Source organism: Maylandia zebra, linkage group LG4 (genome assembly GCF_041146795.1).
Source record: "Maylandia zebra isolate NMK-2024a linkage group LG4, Mzebra_GT3a, whole genome shotgun sequence".
Lineage (NCBI taxonomy): Eukaryota > Metazoa > Chordata > Actinopteri > Cichliformes > Cichlidae > Maylandia > Maylandia zebra.
The window spans coordinates 31,552,820-31,572,028 of NC_135170.1; the positions used below are offsets into that span (position 1 = coordinate 31,552,820).

General features: G+C 39.2%; 1 protein-coding gene and 1 non-coding gene across 2 annotated transcripts; one reads left to right on the forward strand and one right to left on the reverse strand.

Moving 5' to 3' along the window:
* Nucleotides 1-942: 942 nt before the first annotated feature.
* Nucleotides 943-1,014, forward strand: trnac-gca (transfer RNA cysteine (anticodon GCA)). Its single transcript has one exon. It is a non-coding gene; the product is annotated as a tRNA-Cys (tRNA).
* A 243-nt stretch (nt 1,015-1,257) lies between these two features.
* Nucleotides 1,258-7,987, reverse strand: dcaf7 (ddb1 and cul4 associated factor 7). The gene is made up of 7 exons (XM_004576365.3): nt 7,585-7,987; nt 7,112-7,270; nt 5,358-5,469; nt 5,132-5,250; nt 4,834-5,043; nt 4,468-4,585; nt 1,258-2,515 (listed from the first exon to the last, which is right to left on the reverse strand). Exons 1-7 carry the CDS (start codon nt 7,720-7,722, stop codon nt 2,343-2,345), a joined length of 1,029 nt encoding a protein of 342 aa, XP_004576422.1. The 5' UTR covers nt 7,723-7,987; the 3' UTR covers nt 1,258-2,342.
* Between the last annotated feature and the right edge of the window lie 11,222 nt (nt 7,988-19,209).

A 19,209-nucleotide genomic window follows, 5' to 3' on the forward strand; every position in this document is an offset into this window, starting at 1 on the left:
AACACACTAAAGCTAAGCTTTTCAATGAATATATAATATATTGTCATTTAGGAGGACGGGTTTTCCTAAATATTGTACACCTCAGCCCGATCAACAAGTTGTAAGAATACGTGTATAAAAGCAAAAAATCTTGATGTAAATTTGGCCAACCTCACATTCAAGGTCAACTTTTTTTGCACTTCTGCACCGTTTTCAATTAGGCTGATGTTTTCAGGTCTCTCAAAGGAAGGCCGCTTATGTCCCCTTGCTGTTGTGTCACTTGCAGTGGCAGCTGGATGTCCTCTAATGTGTCAAAACAGCAATCCTGCAAAGCCAAGGGGAGCAGGTGATGAGGAAGTATGACGCGTGTGGCCAAAGAACTCAGGGCATCACACTAGAACTCCTTGTTGATAGTCTCACACTCGGGACAACTTTATAGTGCACAACAGGATGAAGCCAGTTTAGTATCCTCCTGGGCTTCCTCTTAACCCGACATGTGAAAAGGAAACTGTCCACTCTTCACATGAAAACTGATGAAAAAGCTCAGTTCCTGGAAACCCAGCTTCCGTTGCCAGTGGTGATCCGCCGCTCAAAATTTGGGTCAGTGCAAAAGAAAAGTTCATGTTTAATTTCTGTGACAAATTTAAAGCATGTGCCCAGCATAAGTGGTCATAACGTGACTTCTAGGGAGTGATCTAAATTTATCAGCTGCACAGAAAGCTGAGTGGAAGAGCAGATTAGCCCAATTTAAAATTGGAAGGCTGCACCTTTCAGAATTTTCAGGAGGAATAGTAGTAAATTCTTATGAAAAGCAAGTATCAGACCTTAAAATTATTGATGGGAAGTGCAATGTTGAGGTTTTTTTGCACTGAAAAAAAAAGCTACCTCTTTTACAAGAACAGTGTTTTTGACCTATCAGGGAACTGACAACTAAGAAGAGAAAACGACAGTATTGCACCTGTAGGGGGTATAGCTCAGTGGTAGAGCATTTGACTGCAGATCAAGAGGTCCCCGGTTCAAATCCGGGTGCCCCCTCTTTTCACCCTTCTACCAACACAAACTGAAATTATGTTTATTGGAGAGAGGCAACTGAGCGTAAGGTGAAAATGACCCCGAACTATAAATAGACAGCTCTGGCTCTCTGAGAACTGCAGGATGAATGTGCTGACAGCAGTAGCTTTCTAAATAGATTAACTCGTGCCATGCAAAGGCAGCAACAGTAAAATGATCTTACAAAAGCTGGGGGGCAAAAAAGAAATAAGGCAACACAAGGCTTAGTTTGTAAGACATGGAGGAATACAATTTATTTGAGTAAATTCCATATTAAACTTTATGAAAAGAAAAAAAGACTACGGCATGAACACTTGTCTTACAAACAACTTGAGTTGATATATTTATATGTATGTACAATTTGTCTTGTAATGGCATGCTACAAGGACATGACCCTTTAATTACTGAAAACAACAACAAAAAAAGAGGCAGACATAAACAGTCAGAAAGTTTTTTCCTCCCATTTTTACAGCTCACGCGTATGAAAAAAAAAATGCAGCTTTCCAAGCACAACTTTCTACATGTAAAAATAAGACAAAGAGGAGAATAATTGAATAATTGGGGGGTGGTGGGGGCAATAAAAGGTTGAACAACATTGCTCTGGTAGGTTTTGAGTGCTGCTGTACACGGTTGCTTCACAGCATCGCCAGCCGAACTAAAACACAACATATGATGACACACCACTGCAGTGACAACATGAACCCTCTCAGGTTATTTTACATTTTTCGAAAAGTTGCACCAGTCACAAGCTTGAGGCTGGGCACAGTCATCTGAAGAGAGTACATACACCCAAATTTAACAGCTTTAATTGCCACAAGGGTAAACAAGACTGCAATATATTAATCCTCGAATTATCGATAAAAAGGTATGCATTCACGAGAAAGGCTACAACATATTCCTACATATTAGAGAGGCCATCTTCTGGCACCTACAGTAGCTGGTATCAACCTTTAGAAAGGAAACAGATGAAATGTACAAGGAAGGTAAACCCTTCATGAATATCACACGGCTGGCTACAAATCACACCGAGGAGTACAAAAATCGGACTTTCATACACAGCAGCTCAAAGCACTCGTGTCTCTTCCAGCTGCTGAACACTACCATGTGAGCAAAATAAATAAGTGCTTAAACACGGTTAATATAACAGTAAAGACATGGAAAAAACATTGTAAACCAGGTTATTGCGGAGCAGGTGTTTAATATTCCAAACACATTCAGAGAGTTCACTCGACACCTCATCCTCGTCTTGAAAACGTAGGAATGAGAACGGAAAAAAAAGTCCACATCTGAAATGGCGCTCCTTCTCCGTGACTTCACACACGCAGGATCTCCAGGCAGTTGTTATAGCAGATGGCGATCCAGTCCGGCTGCGTGGAGGCCCACTGCACGTTGTTTATCTCGCCTTCGGCGGTGTAGGCCAGGATCGGGTCCTCGATGGCCCGTGGCATCTGTTGGATGTCCCAGATCAGGGCCTGGTGGTCGTCAGCTTAGAGGAGACGGAAAGAAAAGGGAACAATAAAATGTAAACAATCAATTAATGAATTTTTTTAAAAAAAGAACAGAAAAGGAAACCCGGGAAGCAGGCAAAGCAGAGATATCGGTGCTGAGGTGGAAATAAAATGTTTAAGTGCTTCCTCTAACATAATTATGCCAGGGCTGGGCAAAATAACTTTAAAGAAAATGTAACAAAATGAGCACACTGCTAATATTGAATTTTCTTAAAAGCAGCAAAGAACGGTGCACCTTTCTATCCAGACCCTGGCTTAAAGCTGGAAAACTGCTGTTCTGATCTATTCTGACGTGATGATGTGCGGCAGAGTCATCTTAAATCGTGAATCGAATCTTTGTTATACTTTCTACAGCAATGAACACAACATTTGGATAACTGCTGCACTGAATATTTGGCCTATCCACGGGCTTTTTATGACCGATTTTATTAACTTAATCACTGACATACTGACAACAAAGAGAAGGTTGTTTCAGTTACCACAAAAAAAGAAAAAAAACTAAATGGGAAAGGCAAAGCACTCTTCTTTAAAGAGAAGTCTCGCCCAACACACTTTTAGAAAACTAAAGTGTTTTTATTAAATATCGTTTTGTATTTCTGCCCAAACTTATTTTAAGTAGACAAATGTTGGTTTTGGTGTTTAAAGTAAAATCATTACACTTTGTTAAGGTCATGGTTTACAAGACAAATCAAATCATTTATGCAATATTTCATGTCCTAAAATACGTGAGACTCGGTACAGAAAAACCACCCATAAAGAAACAGCCTGACACTGTCAAGAAAAGGAATTTCCGATAATTCTAATGTTTGTTATCTCAACCTCACGGTCTGCAAAACATCTACAATAAACTGTAAATAGAATAGAATAATCATTTAATTGTCCCACAAGAGGAAATTTGGTAAATAAACCATGCACTATTTCGCTCCATATCCTCATCCAGCAAACATTTTGGCTATAAGGGGAAACCCCCGCTCACGGCGTGGGGAGTGAGTGCAACATTCAGTATTTATCTATTTGCATTTTTCCTAAACCAAAATAATTCAAAGAACGGACACAGTTTGCTATTTCAAATTAAAAATTCTGAAGAAACGAACAAAGACCGATCAAATCTGTTTTTGCATGTTAATCTAGATGTTTTGACATTTAAAAAGAAATCTAAAAAAAAAAGTTTTGTAAAAAAAAATGTGAAGACAAATAAATGAAAGTGAACTTTGGGTTTTTGCATGCTGTGTCGCTTGTTTTCACTGTTGCTTGGCAGTAGGTAATGCACCTCCCTTGCTCAAATATGGTCGAAGCTGTTTGCCAAATATCATAAAACCACAAAAATAAAATAGCATGTTATAATCTTTTACATAATGCACCAATTAAACATTTCATGGCCCCTAACATCAGAAGCAGGACATACGACTACAGTCAAAAGCCTCAATTATAGCCCGTTACAGACATGGACAGGTGGAGATTTGATGGCCAAATAATCATGACTGTTACACTTTTTTGTAGTGTGCTTGAAGTCTGCTGCTTGTGGTAGATGGAGCGTGTTTGTAGTTTGTGGAAATGGAACAACAGTATTTAATGGGCCAAGCACAACATTTCACAAATTTCCCACTGAAGGATAAAGCCCCACTAAATGGTTAAATTACCCACACGTAGTTTTTTTCATATTGTATATGTCGCTATTTGTCTTAAGCATATCAAAATACAAGTGAATGACTTTGTAGCATGAGTCCTGGTTTTCTGTTTCTAAGAAAAGATAAGTTAATATTACAAATCAAAATCCAGCATATTGGTATCTTACAAGCCTTTAAAAACACAAATATAAACTTCTAGTTAAACACTGAAGTGTGTTATTTTACGTCTTAGCGGTACCTGAGATCACACATCTCCGTGAGTGGTTCTAATTTTACTGAAGGCCTGCTTGCAGTTTGCTTACCTGCGGTGCAGATGTGACATGAGGAGTGCGGTGCCCACGCGATGCCGTTAACACAAGCGCGATGGTTGTTCAGCCGAGCCACTGGAGTGCAGGGCACGCGTACGTCCAGGATAACCACCTATTAAACAAAAAGATTTCAAATTAAATAATAATAAAACTATTTTCCTCAAACAGATAAAATGTGGCCTGATGTTACAAAATGGCTAAGGTCTTTCTGGGAATCTCCTTCTGCTGAGGTATTTAATGGAAAACTCTGGAAGAGGTACTTTGATAATTACATGCCCCAAAAAATCTAAATGTTACTTTTTTTGCTCCCTAAAACAAACAAACAAAAAAAAGTGTTATAGTATTTTAAAGCAAACCCACCTCCATGCCGTCCATGGCCATCGTGGCCAGGTAGTTGGGGTCCTGTTTGTTCCAGCAGAGACGGAGGAGCGGGTGGTGCTGGGGGTCCTCGTAGATGATGGTGCTGTGCTCGAGGTGTCGCAGGTCAAACATGCGGACGGATCCATCGGCTCCAACAGAGGCGAACATGTCTCTACCACCTCCTGCACGGCTGAACGCGATGTCATACACCTGCAGAGACAAACAGCTGGATTCAATTAAATATTCCTGTGCATACACAGCAACACAGGGATCACCTCTGGGCTCCAAACACACACACCTCTTTGTCGTGGGCGATCAGCTGGGTCTTCACGTGTCCAGACACAAGGTTAACTCGTCCCAACACCTGGCCGGTTTCCAACCCCCAGATTGTGCAGGTGGTGTCAATACTGGAAGTACCTGCAGAAAAAGCAACAAAGCTTAACGATTTCAAAGGTCACAAAAGAAAGAAAAACTACATTCAATTTAGTAACTCTTTACAGTTTATGACATACTGGGTTACTTACCAAGTAGATTAGGATCGACTTCATTCCAGTCAAAGGAGGTGAGGGGAGCGCAGAAGTCTGAGTTCTTGTTGTTATTCAGCAAACATTCAAGACGTGTTTCTGTGTCGCTGACCTGCAACACAAACCCAAGGACTTATACAACAAGTGCTACCAGCTAATGTGCCACCAGCCAGCCTCCAGGACGAAAAAAATCTTTTAGTCCTTTTACATGCAGTTGTGCATTTCAGCAGCAGACAAGTTAAATAAGGCTGGAAATACCGTTTTTACTTTTGCTATGAAAACATAAAAAAAAAAAAAAGACCAAATGCATCTTCTTAAAAGTCCTCAACAATTCACAAATGTAATATTTCCTGCTTTTAAAACAGCTGGATATGTTTTTAGCAACTAAAGAGGATTCAATCATGCATTTGTTCCATGAGGTAATAGTTAGAACAGCGGGACACTTTCAGTTCATAATAAAGAAGTAAAATGTGGGTCATTGATGTATTATTAATATATTTTTTTTTTAACAACAGCAAAGCTCCATAGCGCAGAGACACAAAATAGCTCTTATTTGTTAACACAATTGGCTGTCTGATCCTCCAGTTACATTTGTTATCTGCTCATTTTATCTCCTAAGACTTTAACAAGCAGAATCGTGCATTCATTTCATCCCAGTTAAATTAATGCAAATTCTTCTTCGCCCCACAGGCTCTTACATTTAATCAGGTGACTTACTCCCCGTCTGTTTTAGAGTACAACTTAAAACATAATAGTAGGTATTAAAAATATTTAATGATCACTCTAAAAGCCAGTAGGTCATAAAGAGATGTCATCTTGATCTCTTCCCTGTTATTCTTCATCTTTCAACTGCTGCTTTTAGAGCACAGCAGCTCATCTCTCTCCATCTCACCCTGTCTCTAAGCATCCTCTTCTGTCACACCAACCCTCTGCATGTCCTTTCTCATTACATCTACGAATCTTCTCTCTGTAGTCCTCCTATTTTACTCCTGTCTAGCAGCTCCATATTCAGGCCTCCTTTGACCAATATTCGCCATCACTCCCTATGGACATGTCCAAACCATCTCAGCCTTGCCTCTTTAAATCTGGCTCCAAACCACTCAACCTGAGCTTTCCCTCTGATGTACTCATTTCTAATCATGTCTAATCTCACTATCACTCTGTAAACCTCCCCTCTCACTCCTCCTATCCTTGTGCTACAAATCACCCCTGAAACTCATCTCCACTCCCTTCCCCCTGCCTGCACTCTCTTCTTCACTTCTCTTGCCTACCTATGCTGCTTGCGTCTTCATTGTTACACGTGTCACCCTCTCATTCACTCACATATATTCTGTTTTGATTCTTCTAATAATTTAATCTTCTCTAGAACATACCTCCACTTCTCCAGACTCTCTTCCACCTGCTCCCTTCTCTCACTACAGATCACGATATCATGTGAACATCACAGTCCATGGATGCGCCTGTCTAACCTCATCTCTCAGCCTGTCCATCACCAGTGCAAACAAGAAGGGGCACAGAGCTGATCCTCACCACTATCACGCTGTACTCATACATGTCTTCCAACACCCTCGTTCCTGTGTGGTGACCCCTTTGCTCACAACATACTACTCTAACCGTGTCTTGTTTGCCGTTTTCTTTTAAATCACTTTTGGAAACTCGCGGTTTTAATTCATATTATCTATTATATTTTACTTGTTCTCTTTGTAGCGTGTTCAGGATTTTCCTATATAAAACACAGTTATCTGTATTCTTACCCTCCAAATGCGCAGGTAGTCCCCACTGGTGGCCAGCAGGTCTGGATAGACCCCCTTCGTGTCTGGGATCCACATGATCTTGGTGGTGGGGTAAGGGTGGTCAAATGTGTTCCTGCAGACAAACTCTGAGCTCTCTTCCTCCAGACCCACCAGCTGAACCTGTGCAGGAGGGAAAACATCTCCTGTCATATCAAACAGACGACCTGATATATCGGGAATGAAACCAAATGACTGTTCCCAAGGGGGTTCGGAGTTAGAATTATCCATTTATAGTGGCGTTACTAAGGGATATTATTAGTAATACACAACAAAAGACGCGCTGGTTATTAACACATATGCCCACTGTTGTTGTTTTAGTTTTACTGGTAAATAACAACAGATCGGACATTGTTATTGTACGCTAGGGCAGCTAGCATTAGCATTAATTCGTCAACGCTGCGTTAGCTGCTGGCGGCCCAAACCACACTGCGCACCTTGTTGTTGTATTCCTCCACGAAGCTGCCGAGAGCCAACCGAAACCGTTTGTCCGGACGGACGCTCCAGTTCATGGCGTACACCGTCCATGGCGCTTCGTATTTGTAGATTTCTTTTCTTTTGCCGTGAAGAGACATCCCCCCTCGAACTGCAGCCAACACACCAGCGTCAGCGAACTGCGATTTAAGTAGTCCCACAAGCGAAGTTCGACCGCTTCTTTAACTTGTATGAACAAATGACGGCAGACACGGCGACAGCGGCTATTTAAATGAGCAAATCTTGTCTGAAAGCAACGTTTACCACCACGTTACTTAACAAAGAGTACCATCGCTGGCTTCAACCTGAAGAAAAGGTCAAGTCACACGATATCCAGATGACTTCCGGTTAGTATTTCCAACATAAAAGCCCCTCTACTCTTGAATTTATTGGCGGTCAGCGAAGAAGCTTAGAGATGCATTACCGCCACCTGCTGGTTGGATGTAAATAGCGGGTGATTAAAAGGTGGAAACTGCTGCTCCCTGTAACGCCTGTGCTTCTTCCCAGGTTAAACTAAAACGAAACTAAAAGCTAAAACTAGTTGTGAAAAATAATGTTGTTTACTAAAATAAATATTTAAAAAAATAGACTTTTGAGAAATAATTAAAACTGAAACGATTTTGTGAATGTGGAAACCAAACTGAAACACTAATCAAGTTGTCCAAGTTGAACCAGTGTTTGAAAATGCTGAAATAGAGCAAATATTTCCTCATTTTTCTTCCCAAAAATTTCCCGACAAACATACAATCCATCATCTCATCACAAATGCAATTTCCTTTTACATGCGGAAAAAGTCGAAGAATGTTAGTTACTTTGCCTTTCTGGGGACAGCAACAGTACGTCAATGAGTCTAAATCACCTATGAGTAAATTGTCTTTAGTAATATCATATTCATAGCTTACATCTATCAAATAATGTATGACATTTGCAACGATTGCTTTCTTCTCACTCGTGTGCTTTTGTTGTACAATGGCATAATAAGGACTACACTACATTTTTCATAATGCTTAATCAGCATTCGCACTGATTTGTTAATGTGTAATGTACTGCAGTATTTTTTGTGCAGTTACATATATATATGTATATATATATATATATATATATATATATACACACACACACATATATATACACACACACACACATATATATATATATATATATGTGTGTGTGTGTGTGTGTGTATATATGTATGTGTGTGAGTGTGTGTGTGTGTATATATATCACTCATAATAATCTGACAATACTATAATATTGGCCATATTATATTTACATTACCACAGGGAGATGATTTTAGTCTCATGAACAACATTAGCTAATTGTTATTTACTAACTAATCTTGAAATGACTGTTCAGTACAGAAATGAAGCCCAACAATCATGTTTTACAGTCCTGTGGTCTCAGCCTCAGATACTCAACTGATCAAAGTGATGTCATGACAAAAATGAATGACCAACAAAACATTTTTTTCTCCTTCATTTATGTCACATCTCCTTTCTCCTTCATGCATGTAACGTTTCTCGCGATTAGTATCATGGTTGCTAGGCAACCTGAACAGCGAGACGAAGGCTAGACCGTCCCATTTCACAAGCCTCTCACTTCTGCACTTCTTAATAATAATAATACATTTTATTTAAATAGCGCCTTTCAAAGCACCCAAGGACACTGTACAACAGATAAAGATTCTTGTACTTATAGTACGCACCGTACGTAGTACACGTAGTGCGCGTACTTCAAGCGTGCAGACCCTGAATTGGGACACAGCCTACGAATTTGGACAGCCTTCGGCGCGTCGCTGTGACGTAATCGGTCTACAAATGCGGCCTCAGGAGGATGTAGCCCTTGAATTTGGACACGACCAGCGTGTACTTACTCGGCCATCTTGGAACGCACCCCGCTCTTTGATCCTTTGATCTTCACAAAGGACCATTCTGACGTCACGGTCGACTTCACGTTCTCTGCTAGTCCTTAAATAGGGAGCTCCTTTAACAGTTTACATTGGAGCATTTTCAGAAACAGCCAGTTGTTTTAGACAAAGCTAATACGTATTTAACCTGTGACACGGTGCTTTAAACCTTTAAAAAAATGCCACAGGAGTCATTAAATAACTTATCTTCTGGAAGCGATAGTGGAGATGAGTCACTAAGAATGCAGCTTGAGGCTAGTGAGATGAGACTGTCTCAAATTCACAGAGACGTAGTGCTTCAATTTGAGCACAACCGTAGAAGAAATGCAAAACAAAGGGAAGAGCTCAAAAATATTAAGAAAGAAAACGCAGATCTCATGCAAGAGCTCAAAAATAGTTGGAAAGACAATGCAGATCTCAGGGAAGAGCTCAAAAATATTAGGAAAGAAAATGCAGATCTCAAGCAAGAGCTCAGAAATAGTAGGAAAGACAACTCAGAACTCATGGAAGAGCTAAAAAGTAGTAGGAAGGAAAACGCAGAGCTCATGGAAGAGCTCGAATATAGCAGGAAAGACAACACAGAGCTCAGGGAAGAGCTCAAAAAAAGTAGGAAAGACAACTCAGAACTCATGGAAGAGCTCAAAAATATTAGGAAAGAAAACCCAGATCTCAATCAAGAGCTCAAAAATAGTAGGAAAGACAACTCAGAACTCATGGAAGAGGTCGAAAATATTAAGAAAGAAAACGCAGATGTCAGGGAAGAGCTCAAAAATATTAGGAAAGAAAACCCAGATCTCAAGCAAGAGCTCAAAAATAGTAGGAAAGACAACTCAGAACTCATGGAAGAGCTCAAAAATACTAGGGAGGAAAACGCAGAGCTCATGGAAGAACTCGAATATAGCAGGAAAGACAACATAGAGCTCAGGGAAGAGCTCGAAAATAGTAGGAAAGACAACTCAGAACTCATGGAAGAGGTCGAAAATATTAAGAAAGAAAACGCAGATCTCAAGCAACAGCTCAAAAATATTTGGAAAGACAACTCAGAACTCATGGAAGAGCTCTAAAATATTAAGAAAGAAAACGCAGATCTCAGGGAAGAGCTCAAAAATATTAGGAAAGAAAACCCAGATCTCAAGCAAGAGCTCAAAAATAGTAGGAAAGACAACTCAGAACTCATGGAAGAGGTCAAAAATATTAAGAAGAAAACGCAGATCTCAGGGAAGAGCTCAAAAATATTAGGAAAGAAAACCCAGATCTCAGGGAAGAGCTCAAAAATAGTAGGAAAGACAACTCAGAACTCATGGAAGAGGTCGAAAATATTAAGAAAGAAAACGCAGATCTCAGGGAAGAGCTCAAAAATATTAGGAAAGAAAACCCAGATCTCAAGCAAGAGCTCAAAAATAGTAGGAAAGACAACTCAGAACTCATGGAAGAGGTCAAAAATATTAAGAAGAAAACGCAGATCTCAGGGAAGAGCTCAAAAATATTAGGAAAGAAAACCCAGATCTCAGGGAAGAGCTCAAAAATAGTAGGAAAGACAACTCAGAACTCATGGAAGAGGTCGAAAATATTAAGAAAGAAAACGCAGATCTCAGGGAAGAGCTCAAAAATAGTAGGAAAGACAACTCAGAACTCATGGAAGAGGTCAAAAATATTAAGAAGAAAACGCAGATCTCAGGGAAGAGCTCAAAAATATTAGGAAAGAAAACCCAGATCTCAGGGAAGAGCTCAAAAATAGTAGGAAAGACAACTCAGAACTCATGGAAGAGGTCGAAAATATTAAGAAAGAAAACGCAGATCTCAGGGAAGAGCTCAAAAATATTAGGAAAGAAAACCCAGATCTCAAGCAAGAGCTCGAAAATAGTAGGAAAGACAACTCAGAACTCATGGAAGAGCTCAAAAATAGTAGGGAGGAAAACGCAGAGCTCATGGAAGAGCTCGAATATAGCAGGAAAGACAACACAGAGCTCAGGGGAGAGCTTGAAAATAGCAGTAAAGAAAACGCAAAGCTCTTGGAAGAGCTTGAAAATAGCAGGAAAGACAACACAAAGCTCAGGGAAGAGCTCGAAAAAAGCACGAAAGCGAATGCAGAACTCGTGAAAAATGTGGAAAATAATCAGCGCCTACTTAAAGTAGGTTTAGGTCTTGCCACAGTGGCCATTGTTGTTCCTGCAGCTTGCTGGGCCATCTCAATGCTTTTCGGCTAAAGTGAATGTCCCGCTCTGTGGGGTCATGATAATAATCAGAGTTTTGATATCTTAGCAGAAGATATCACCAAAACTTTCTGAAGTGTAAGAAATATAAATTCATGCTCAATTGAGTCAAAGGCTTTATAGAAGTCCAGGAGAAGGATAAATGAGTCATCAGATATTAATGCTGAGTAGTCCAGAATATCCAAGACGAGTCTAATATTATTGGAGATGTGCCTGTTTGTCATAAATACAGACTGTCTCATCTACAATATCATTCAAAATATATTTCATTCTTCTAGCTAGCAATAGAGCTAAAATTTTATAATCATTATATAGGAGGCGTATTGGTCTCCAGTTGTCTATAAAAAGTAGGTCCTTCTTAGGTTTGGGAATTAAAGTAATAAGTCCTCCAGTGTGATAATAAAACCAGGGAAAAATGAAACCTGCTCCTATTAAATATTCTTAAGTCTTTTTCTGTATAAATAGTGGTATATTTTTTTTTCAAAAGATACAGTAAATAAAGTAGTGTTAGTAGTGGGTGATATCATGTAAACACTGTCATGATTTTATGTAAACATTTTGTCATTTGTAAACTATAAATGACATGGATTCTACACTGTAACAGATGTGATGTTCTATAAGGTGGTTTTAATTTAAAAAAAAAAAAGAGGCAAAAATTAGTTTGTTTCTTTATTCAATTTTTGAACAGTAGTACTCAGTCAGTACATATTCAGTAAATGCAAATTATTTACATGGCAGTGCACTACAGGCATAAATCTAGACCCCTAGATAACACATTATGGCATTATTAGCAGTGACAACTCCTCCACAATAGCAGGTGGGACTTTTCTTTTTTGAGTTTCCAGGTTTTTAAAGATGTTAAATTGAATAACCTTGACATTATTGGTATTTTGGATATTAGTGATAAGTCTGGCACCAGGGCAATCTTCTGCTGTGCTGTGCAAGTTGACTGTTGTTTCCTGTGAAATATCAACTGGCATTTCCGTGTTGCGGTCAACTGTGTTAGCGGTCTGTGCAAGTTCAGGAGCTGTCTCTGTCTCCATTGAGGCCACTGTTGTTGTGCTAGTGACAGCAGTGTCCTGGCAAAACCTCATTTCTGCACCTGCCGACAGTGAGCATAGGGCAATGACATTATCTACAAAATTACACAGCCTTTGTACGTGCTATGGAGTTTTTACGTGTTTTGGGGTTTGTACGTGCTTTGTCTCTAGCAGGCACCATAAATATACTTTTATTTATTCACTCCACATAAAATATAATAAATAAATCATATAATACAAAAACCAACTATTTACATTTCAACTTTTAACTATTTAAATTTTCAGCTTTTTCCTTTTAACCCTTAGATGCACACGTGGGGTCAAAAATGACCCCATGGGTTGTTTTTCTTCAAAATCTTTAAAATGAAAAGTTGTAATATATTCATATTCCAGGTATTCCTCATAAAATATGTTTGTAACATGAAGCCATTTCTATTTATTTATTTTTTCATTAATTAAAAAAAAATGCAGTTTTTGTATCACTACCCCACTCTTCCACAAGTGGGGTCAAAAACGACCCCAAGCAGTTCCTATGCAATCTGCTCCTCCCTCTTTTTAAACGAGGCAATAGGAGCTGCTCACATTAAAAACAACTTTATTTAAAAAGTAATTTTACACCTGATACAAACATTTTAAAAGTCAAACAATACACAAGTTTTAAAGGAAGAAAAATATTTTTAAGAGTTTTTTAAGCTTAGGAATGGTTAATATGTTTAGAAAATTAATATATAATATTTTTCAAATAATTGTCACCCAAATCAACATCATAATAAAAATATAATTAATAAAATATATAATAATGATGATAAGAAGAATAATAACCCATATGGAAAAGAAATAGTAAAAACTTATATGTGATTACTCATGAAAGTGGCCACTTTCATGAGTAAATCATATAAGCCTTACATGATTTACTCATGAAAGTGGCCACTTTCTCATTACTTTCATATATTGTTTTAGTAAGTATCCAAAACATACAAGTTTCATTACATAATTTTTCAAGGGATCTTATATCTGTTTTCACTCTTATATGCTTTTCATACAAGTTTCACACAAGACAGATACAAACTTTATAAGATTTATATATATCTTTTCCATATGGGAATAACAACAGAAACAGTTTACTTAAAAGCTCTTCTAACATTAGACTGCTTTTGAAAAGTTTCAATAGTGTCAATACACCATAAGGACAACGCAGATCTCAAGCAAGAGCTCAAAAATAGTTGGAAAGACAACTCAGAATGAAGGGAAGAGCTCTAAAATATTAGAAAAGAAAAGAAAGTGTGTACTTTATTGGTCCCCGTGGGGAAAATGTCTCTCTGCATTTAACCCATTCACTCAGTGAAGCAGTGGGCAGCAGTGTGTAGGGATGGTACCTTGCTCAGGGGTACCTCAGGGTAGCTGTTCAGGGGAATCGAACCCCCGACCTTCCGATCATGGGGCCACCACTCTACCTACTGAGCTATCCTTGCCCCTAAAGAAAGAAAACGCAGATCTCAGGGAAGAGCTCAAAAATATTAGGAAAGAAAACGCAGATCTCAAGCAAGAGCTCAAAAATAGTAGGAAAGACAACTCAGAACGAAGGGAAGAGCTCTAAAATATTAAGAAAGAAAACGCAGATCTCAGGGAAGAGCTCAAAAATATTAGGAAAGAAAACCCAGATCTCAAGCAAGAGCTCGAAAATAGTAGTGTCACAATTCTGGGTCATGTTGACCCAGCTTTCTGTTTTTCATGCTTTGGTGTTTTTCTAGATTATGATTTGATTAATCAGTGATACTGTTTTGATTATGCTTATTATTTAGTAGGCTTTGGTCAGTGTCAAGTCTGTCTCTCTCTGTCTAGTCCGTGTCTTAGTAAAGTGTGTTTTGTTTCCTGTTTTACTTTGAAGGTTCTTGTTCCTGTCTGATGTCAGTGTTCCGGCTTTGCTCTCCCTGTCTCGTTAGGTCTTATTTCTCCCAGCTGTGTTCCCCTTCTGTCTCTAATTCCTTGATGACTCCCTCAGTATATTTTAAGCCCAGTGTGTCTTTGTGTCAGTGTCACGTCATTAACGGCTGTTCACCCTCACATCCTCTGTGTGTTCCATTTGCCAGCATGCCAACCTGTCTAGTTATTCTGTTCACCCAGTTTGGTTATTCTGTTCACCCAGTTTAGTTAGTGTTTTTCCTTTTCAGTTTCATACCAGCAATAAAGCTGTGTGTTTTGAGTTACTTCCGCTTCCGTGAGTCCTGCGTTTTGGGTCCTCTCCTCCTGCCTGCCTACACACAGATATGACAAGTAGGAAGGAAAACGCAGAGCTCATGGAAGGGAATACTATGAGCCTGCGAGCAACCAGCTCACGCCAGCACAGGCGTTTTATAAAATGCTAGGGATTATCATTGTTACCCCCAGTGCATCCAACATTTCCACACCGCAGCAGAGTTTGCCCACATCACCACAACAGCCAGGTTTTTTCACATCACCTTCAGCCAGCCCTGCTCCCTCTTCAACAGGGAAGCGGCAGACACCCCGCCAGCATTCACAGCCCCAGCGAGAGCCTGGATTTCTTCCTGTACAGTCGGCTAGGGTGAGTGGTGGAGCTACTCTTTTTTTTGGCTCCTGCAGAAATAAAAACTGTTAATTCCGGGCCGGCTTGTTGTGTAAGCGGCACCAGAAATGAAACGAGTCTAATATTATTGGAGATGTGCCTGTTTGTCATAAATACAGACTGTCTCATCTACAATATCATCCAAAATATATTTAATTCTTCTAGCTAGCAATAGAGCTAAAATTTTATAATCATTATATAGGAGGCTTATTGGTCTGCAGTTGTCTATAAAAAGTAGGTCCTTCTTAGGTTTGGGAATTAAAGTAATAAGTCCTTGAGTAAGGCCAGAGTGCCCCTTTCAATACTTTCATTATAAACCTGCAACAAAAAGGATGCAAGATGAAAAGAAAATAATTTATAGAATTCAGCCACCAGCCCATCTGTGCCTGGAGATTTGTTGTTTTTAAGAAATTCAATAGATATCAATATATAGAAACGCTTTGAAGCGTGATGTCACGGGGGTGGGCGTGGAAAGGATTTTGGCCCGATTCGCCATTTTGGGGGTCTAAACAAAGCGCAAGCGAAAAGGGAGCGAAGGCACACACAACAGCCACCGTTCATATTTGCTGTGTGGTCGGCTGCAATGTTCGATCGCACGACCGGCAAGAGAATAAGCTTGAAAAGGGTTTCTCTTTTCATTCTTTCCCAACCTGGAAGCAACATGAGGCAGCTCGTGTATTGATGTTAGCAAACGAAGCCGTCTAGCCTGGATAGCAGCTGTGAGGGAAGAGAACTGTGAGATATCCAGTTCTCTTCCCTCTCCAAATATCTGTTGGTGCTCCAGACATTTTCATTCCGGTAAGTTCTAAATATGTTCACTCTTTATAAAAGCCTATTAGTTTTATTTTTTCGATGCACTCTGAGCTCATAGCAAATTAGAACAAACATCCTACTGAGTGATTTTGCAGAACTACCTTCTATTTATAGAGTTGCTAATTATTTGGCATTATTGCAGCAAACCAGTCTATGAAATGGATGAAACATCATGACTGGGTTCCAGCGCTACACAAGGGACCTGCTTCAAACAAACCACCATGCCAATCAGATTACTTCTTCCATGTGAGGGTGAAGAGCTGACCCTTCTGGATAAGATGGTGAAGGTTTGCTGCCGTTTGTTGAACAGTGTGATAATAAAACCAGGGAAAAATGAAACCTGCTCCTGTTAAATATTCTTAAGTCTTTTTCTGTATAAATAGCGGTATATTTTCTTTTTTTCCCCAAAAGATACAGTAAATAAAGTAGTGTTAGTAGTGGGTGATATCATGTAAACACTGTCATGATTTTATGTAAACATTTTGTCATTTGTAAACTATAAATGACATGGATTCTACACTGTAACAGATGTGATGTTCTATAAAGTGGTTTTAATAAAAAAAAAAAAAAAGAGGCAAAAATTAGTTTGTTTCTTTATTCAATTTTTAAACAGCGGGACTCAGTCAGTACATATTCAGTAAATGCAAATTATTTACACGGCAGTGCACTACGGGCATAAATCTAGACCCCTAGATAACACATTATGGCATTATTAGCAGTGACAACTCCTCCACAGTAGCAGGTGGGATTTTTCTTTTTTGAGGACGGCTCCTTTTACCTTTCAATACGGATGGTCTGTTTATGTTTTGATCAAGAGCCTTTTTTTGGGCAGCTGAAGAGGAGAAGTCCATCTTATGGCCAACCACTGACTGTATCCTGGTCATATTACCCAGCAAAACCCAGTATGCAGGTTCATCTGTAACAGTCCTTGTGCCACAGATCAACACTGTTGCTTCTACATTAAACAGAAGAGCAGGGACATGGGTGCAAGTCTCCGCGACTCCGGCCTTACAGGTGCAGTGGGCGGCTTCAACTTTCCCTGTGATGCTCACAATGACCCATGGCTGCAATGCTGGTTCATGAAGTCTTTGAGAGTGCAGGACCTGAAACACACACAGACAAAGTTAATTTAAAGACAAGAACTATGAGCCATGGCTGACATAAATGTGTTTTATCTACTTTATCATAAATGTGACAAAGTATTTAGAAAGTTAGCACATACATATAATTTTTCATTTCTTTATGTGCCCATCTATAGAACGCTGCATGTTATAGTGTAAATCTGCCTGTTCTCTGTCAGAAACCTGCCTGCAGAAAATGAACCTAAAGTATGTAATGTGTAATGTCATCACTTTAGAGATGGAGAAAGCATAAAGTGACAATTATGAATCACTTAATATGATAAGGAGATTCTGCAGGTCATTAATCAATGTATAAAATTAAAATAATATGTATTTTTAGTGACACAAGATACAAATATGGAAGCAAGATGTATAATTAGAATTATTTATAATCCAATCGTTCAGTCTGACGTCACTAGCCGTGTCTGGGCCTAAACTCTGCTGCAGGTCCATATATCAAACGATCACAAAAACTGTCTAAAGTCTTTCATCTTTAATAAAATGATCAGCGTTCTGCTCTACCAGGTGTAACAATTGAGTTTAACATCCAGGCATCCATGAAAACGGAATTTATGACATTTAACGGAGTTGGAAGTTAGCAGGGAGTTAGCTCGCTAGCTTCTATCTAAATACAATATAGCATGTCCTGACTGCGGGGTTTTGGAAACAAATTAAAACGTACAGCTCTGTTATCACTTCCAACATAAATGAAGACAGAAAACTAAACAGCAGTGATGTTTGTAGGGCTACTGAAGTTGGGCTAGCTGGTATATAATGATGTGCTACGTGACCGCTAGCGACACAGCTATGTTAGCATAATATAAACAAGCTAACTTTTTTCCCACTCGATATAAGTTAACGTGAGTGTTCTCGGTGGTCAGGAACAAAGGTAATCGCATAGCAGGATGCTGATTGGCCAATGTCATGTCAGTCACAAATTTAACTATCCAATTGCAGAACTGCAGGTCCTTGAAGGGTAATACAGTTTGAATGAAGCTGGAGGATCTCTATGTAAATATCCGACAGAAGCTAGGTCCCCTAACTTTCAGTAGCTGTTGAAAAGATAAAGTCGTGGTATATCAGTGTTTAGAAATACCATTATTACTTTAGGATTAGTTTAACACAAAGTCAGGGCTGACCCGGGACCATTGCTGTGAGCCACAGTGCGCAGCATAAAGGTCCTTTCACATAGGACGCAGGATGTGCTGCTAATGCTAACTGCTAACTAAAAGCCAAGGATCCAGAATTTGTTGCGCTGGCTGCTGAGCTCTGTGGGTTTTTGCAGCAGCTCTACCTGTACTAGATGCACCAGCTCCTTGTCGTTTCTATCTCTAACTTTGTCCTCTACAAGAGTTTCTGGGGTTTTTTGCTGGTTCTTCAAATATTCAATAAAAACATGTTAATTCATAACGGAGAAAGCGTTGTAACTAGAGCAGGGTGATATGGCCAAAAATATTTATCACGATATATATTTGAAAATTTGCGATAACGATATAACCGACGATATAATTGATGCGAGACAAAATACAACTCCACAACATTACTAGCGCAAAAAGACAACCTTCCATTTATTTTCACTTAAACAAGAAGCTGGTTTTTATGTACATTAAAGCTTTATAAAAATGTAACAGTGCAAATGCAAATTCCTTGCTGAAAGTTTAACCAAAAGGCATTTCCAGTAGAAATGGGCTGACATATCCTGAGCATAACCACGTATAATATGGTTATATGGTTAAAAAGAGGTGCTTTGCAACATTAAACTGCAGTGTGCAGTACGCATTTTTCGGACCATAAGGTGCACGGGATTATAAGGCACATTAAGCGAAACAAAGCAGTCAGATAAATCAAACTTTATTAAATTCATTCTTCTTGCTTCCTCCACTTCTGTACCCTTGATTCATTAATGTTGAA

Coding starts and splice junctions, on each gene's coding strand:
- dcaf7 (XM_004576365.3), bottom strand. CDS start 7,722: ATGTCTCTTCACGGCAAAAGAAAAGAAATCTACAAATACGAAGCGCCA. Junction 7,271..7,584: donor TGGAGGAATACAACAACAAG/GTGCGCAGTGTG, acceptor CCTCCTGCACAG/GTTCAGCTGGTGGGTCTGGA. Junction 2,516..4,467: donor ATGTCACATCTGCACCGCAG/GTAAGCAAACTG, acceptor GTCTCCTCTAAG/CTGACGACCACCAGGCCCTG.